The sequence below is a fragment of the Arachis stenosperma genome, chromosome 4 (genome assembly GCF_014773155.1).
Source record: "Arachis stenosperma cultivar V10309 chromosome 4, arast.V10309.gnm1.PFL2, whole genome shotgun sequence".
Lineage (NCBI taxonomy): Eukaryota > Viridiplantae > Streptophyta > Magnoliopsida > Fabales > Fabaceae > Arachis > Arachis stenosperma.
This window is the reverse complement of record NC_080380.1, coordinates 7,844,097-7,849,398: the sequence shown is the minus strand read 5'-3', so window position 1 is coordinate 7,849,398 and position 5,302 is coordinate 7,844,097. Positions and strand designations below refer to the sequence as shown.

Below are 5,302 nucleotides of genomic sequence, written 5' to 3'. Positions count from 1 at the left end.
TTTCTTTTTTATTTTTTATTTATTTATTTATTTATTTTTTATCTTGCAGTGACTAACGAACTAATTGTATTTTTTTTCTAATTTATTTATTTTTTTGGAAAATAAAATGGGATATTTCCGTATATCATAGGCAAAGGGCCTTTATGTTTTTGGTAGTAGAGACCACAAAGTTTGAAACTTTCCGTGTGTCCCATTGCGCCCAACCCAAGTAAAAATAGGAAAGCCCACATTGCAGCATTGGGACCCCTTCAAATTAATAAATGAAAATTACTAAATTAGTCACCAATAAATAAATAAATGAAAATTATGATAGGTTTGATGGTTGAAGCCTTGAACCCTGTATCTGCTCAGGTAAAAAGAAAAACCAACTAAGTGATAATATTTGGTAGGTAAAATAAAAGGCAATAAAAGGCTGCATTCTCCTCTGCATCATTGCAATAATAACGTTTACAAACTTTTTCTTATCTTTTCTTTTCTATTGTTCATCTCTATATTAAGTTCCCGGCTCCGTCCCCGGAGGCGGAGCCTCTTTTTCCCAAGTATATATAAGTAGCGTTTATTTTAAAGTATTAAGACGGAAGACTAAGACTCAGTATCATGTTTGTTAGCTCAGAAATTAGTACTAAAATTTCTGTCTCTGTATCCAAAATTTCAATATCTCCAAAAAGTGGAGACACAAAGAACTGAAATTTTTAAAGACAAATATAGAAACTTTAATAACACTTTATACCTAAAATACTCTCATTTCAATTAATTAATTCCAATTTTACCCTTTGTGTAAATTAAATTAGAGCTTTATTCTTATTTCAATTTTTGTCTCTTATTTTACACCAAATAAAATACTAAAATTTATTTCAGTCTCTATCTCAGCATCTCTTATGTATTGGAATTATGCGAGTTGAGTCTCGAAGTTTAATGATGATACGTAATTTAGTTCAACCGAATAAAAAAAAAGGTTTAGAAGGTTTTGGTGGACTAAATAACTCTAGAAGAGATAAGAGTTCAAATAATATACACTAACGATATATACTTATTCGACTTAAAATGCCTACATCTAATCTCCTTAGTCGGAATATCTTTGTAAGTACCGAAACCTAGAGCTCCCAAAGAGTGTTAACCCAAAATAAACCTCACCAATTGCCTCGGCCTTCGTAAAATGTAAATACTCCCACCGTACCGTGCATACATTGGAGATTCTCTCAGGTTCCAAAAAGTTCCAAACACTGGTCAAAATTTGAAAAGCAATGTGGTGCATAAATCTTTTCCTCCATAGAGAATGATAAAACTTCTTACAAAAAATTATGGTCCTAAAATCTAACGTCAGTAATACATGCATTCAGTGTAATTTTTCAAAAATTAGACCAAGTGACAAACAAAATCTGCCACCTTGTAAAGATGTGAAAACCACTCCAAATTGTTGGAACAGCCATAACTTATCAAAACACTACTATGTTTTAGTACCATTTAGCCCTCTACTTCAATGATCTTTCTCCTCTTCCTTTTGCTTTGAATTTTGACTACTTCTAGGCCCTTTTCTTTAATAATTCCAATTTGTCCTTTGAGGGGCTTTCCCCATAGTCATACCAGTTTACTCCCTCTTCTTACTCACCTTTTTTAAGGATGACTTATCTGCTGATGCTTCCACCTCTTTTTTCTGCTTCTTTCCTTCTGCAAATTTGTTTCTTTTTCTCTTATTACCTCTTTTATTTAATAATCCTTTCTCTGCTAGCATTTTCAGTTTCTGTTTTTTCCTCTCCTTTGCTTTCTCCTCAAATCCATCATCCATCATCTTCATTTCTGCCACATTTTTGGCACTGAAAACCTACAACACCACAAAGGGGAAAAAAAGGAAATTGGAAAATGTTAAACTTTGCAGAGTTTCTGATTGAACAAGCCACAACCACAAAAGAGAGAGGGGAGGGAACCAATTATGAAATTCAGCCATACCTTTTTCATGATAGAAAGAACCTCATTTTCTTTGTATTCAATCATTTCAAGTTGCCTTTCAATAAGAGCTTCTATTTCACGAACAAGTTCAACATCATTCTGCAAGAGCCAAGTTAAAATGATAACTTAGTTACAAAATCAATGCAATGAAAAATCACAATCCTTGATGTTCTCATTAATGACATGAAACAAATCAAATAACAAGGACACTGCAACAGCAAAGCCTATAAAGTTACAACACAAAAAGACACCTATCACACAAACAAATAAAAGGAGAGATATCGAGCAACTAGCAACCACCAATACCCCAAAATTTCACGGCCCTCTACAGAAAACAAGAGGACAAATAGGATGAAAAGGAAGAGGAGGAAAGTAAGCTTCTGGGAATTCAATTTTATTCGCTGGTACTTTCCACTAAGAGTGGTCAGAAGTAATAAGCCAGATAGTACAGTGGTCTTGGTTCAAGCAAAGGTAAGAATTAGAAGGGGTGAAAGACAAACAAATCAATATACTTACCAAAAGGTATTCCAAATATTATTAGCAGCTCATTATATTTCTAAGAATATGACTTACCTGGGTGACAAGGCTCAAAGCCAGTCCTCCTCTACCTGCTCTGGCAGTACGACCAACACGATGAACATAGTCTCGTGGAAACCTGCAGATGAGAAGTTGAACTACCTTTTATCAAATATCAGGTGCTTCAGAAGTCAACTACGAAATATTATAAAAAATGGTCAAGAAAAATAACCTTGGAACATCATAATTGATAACAAGGTCGACTGTCGGGATATCCAAACCACGGCTGGCAACATCTGTTGCTAGCAGTATAGAGACCTTCCCTGATTTAAACCGTTGAAGTGCCTCAAGCCTTTGAGCCTGCGATTTAAATGAATATAGAGCTGCTGCTTCAAGATCAAGCACTTCTAGCATTAAACTTAAACGATGACAATCTCTGCAATTGAGGAACAATAGATGTTATCAATCTTATATGGGGATATCAGTGACAGGCAGCACAAACAACCTTTACATAGAAAGCGGAAAAGCCAGTACAGTTAACATAAAATTAATATTTTAATTAACTAAGAGACTATGACCATTCCTTGAAAAGTATAAATGCATAACAATAATCTACCGAAATTGCAAGAATTTAACTGTATTATAGTAGTTATTCTATGTCAAAAAACCATTGTTATGCTATTATCACTCTTCCAGGTCTGGTCATAGTTAATTAAAAGTTGCATCAGATTACCTAAGTAAAGTTATATATATCATCACTTTTTTTTACCCAAACAGAAGAGTAGATCAAATTGAGGATAGTTCAACAGGTAGGCGGGATAAGGAATACAAAGAAAACTATGGACAGAAACATTAAACAAGACTTGGATTTTAATTAATGGATCGGGCACTCGGCCATAAACATGGTTTACAGTAGGACACATAATGTCATTTGATTCATAGACAGTACTCTGCTAAGTGAAAAAAAGTTGCTGTTATAACCGTGAAAGTTGTCTGGGATTAGCTGATAGTTTTCCATAGATGCATAAGTGCCAACTATAACATTAGAAAAATAAGTAGGCATACTTGTTTGAAATATTACCCAAAATGGCAGCACGGTGCTTTAGAACCCAAAATAAATAAATAAGATTATGCACCATAGATAAGAAAAAATGAACAGGAAACCATAAAACAGAAAACAAAAGCGGGTTATGAAAGTTCACTAATGTTATTAAGAGAGATACCTGCATGTAGAGATGAATACAATGGCAGATCGGATGTCCATATCTTCCATTTTTGATAAAATATGCATCAAATATACCTCCTTGACCTTTTTAGGGATGAACATAGCCTGTTGCTTAAGTGTTTCTACAGTTTTCAGGCCTTCATATGCCTCGTAGACATACAGTCTATCCTGGTAACGCTCAGACAACTTTTGCAGATTACTTGTGGTTGTTGCAGAAAAGAACAGATTTTGCCGATTTTCCGGTAAGCACTTAAAGATAAATTTCAATTCCTCCTGAAAACCGACATCAAGAACTCGATCTGCTTCATCCAGGACAAGGAACTGCATATAAATATGAAGGTAAAGAAATGCATAACATTTAGATCTATACAATGTAGTTCCATATACATATACACATATATAACCTATGTCCTACCTTCCAAGCTTCTGGGACACAGTTCTACACTACAAGCCCTCCATATACCTCCATTGAAAATCACAGCATCATTAACAGTAAACCAGAACCACAACAACATCAACACCAAAACCTCATTATCCATTAACAGAACAAAAAAACATCACGATCACTAATACATAGATTAAAATAAATCCACTGAAAGTTGCTTCCTAGAAATTCCCTGACTTTTAAACCTTCCTATAATTTAAAAATTGCAATTGAATTCTTCAAATTAAACATTTTTTAAGCACTCACTCTTCACAAACAGTACTGATAGTTTGAGAAATTATGAACAATCACATATTTTTAGACTATGCAAACACGAAAGAGTTGAACCTAGTTATTACCTTAGTTCTAGCAAAAACTAGAGGAATATCAGGATTCTCGAGCAAGGCCTTGATCCTCCCCGGCGTGGCAATAACGACGTGGGGCCTGGCAGCAAGCTCCTTGGTCTGCCGAAGCATGTCCATGCCGCCGACAACCACTGCAATGCGGAGGTGGAGGCAGGAACCGAGGGCGCGGAACTGCTCCGCTAGCTGGAACGCCAGTTCCCTAGTGGGCGTCACCACCAACGCGAACACACCGAACGGGTGCTCCGACAGGCGGTGGAGGATTGGGAGGGCGAAGGCGGCGGTCTTGCCGCTGCCAGTTTCATCGATGCCGAGCACGTGGCGGCCCTCCAGCACGCGCGGGATGCAGTGGGACTGAACACGCCGGGGACGCTTCATCCCGAGCTCGCCGCAAGTCTTGACAGCCCATTCGGCAAGGCCGAGTTCGGCGAATGTGGAGGCGGAGGAATCTGTGGTGGTGGATGCGGCGGCAGCTGGTGGCTTAGAGGTTGAGTGATTGTTGTTGACGGTGGAGATAGGGTTTCGGGAGGGTTTGGAGGTGGGTTTGAAGAGAGGGAAGTTTTGGTCTGCAAGGATTTGTTGCTCCATTATGTTTCCTAAGCGTAAGCCAACATGTTTCCCTAATATTCACTTTTTGGGTATTAGTTAATTACTAACCTCTCTTACTTTTTTTGTTATTAGAGAAATTTTGTTTCAACAACCAATATAATAATTTTTTATTTATAAATAATATTTATTTTTTGGAACCATTCAGGTAGAGAAGTTTAAAACGTCTTTTTCAAAAAATATATTTTTTAATAATTAAATTTTAATATATATAATTGATTA

General features: G+C 36.4%; 1 protein-coding gene across 1 annotated transcript; it reads right to left on the bottom strand.

Annotated features, from left to right (window-relative positions):
- Positions 1 to 1,105: 1,105 nt before the first annotated feature.
- On the bottom strand, positions 1,106 to 5,062 carry LOC130973303 (DEAD-box ATP-dependent RNA helicase 36). The gene is made up of 6 exons (XM_057897772.1): positions 4,472 to 5,062; positions 3,687 to 4,009; positions 2,696 to 2,899; positions 2,521 to 2,602; positions 1,948 to 2,046; positions 1,106 to 1,822 (listed from the first exon to the last, which is right to left on the bottom strand). Exons 1-6 carry the CDS (start codon positions 5,060 to 5,062, stop codon positions 1,589 to 1,591), a joined length of 1,533 nt encoding a protein of 510 aa, XP_057753755.1. The 3' UTR covers positions 1,106 to 1,588.
- Positions 5,063 to 5,302: the final 240 nt, after the last annotated feature.

Excerpts from the sequence above, each read along its gene's own strand:
- LOC130973303 (XM_057897772.1), bottom strand. The coding sequence starts at position 5,062 with ATGGAGCAACAAATCCTTGCAGACCAAAACTTCCCTCTCTTCAAACCC. Across the intron at positions 2,047-2,520 it reads CTTTGAGCCTTGTCACCCAG|AATGATGTTGAACTTGTTCG; the intron begins GTAAGTCATATT and ends TGGCTCTTGCAG. Across the intron at positions 1,823-1,947 it reads TTCTTTCTATCATGAAAAAG|GTTTTCAGTGCCAAAAATGT; the intron begins GTATGGCTGAAT and ends GTGGTGTTGTAG.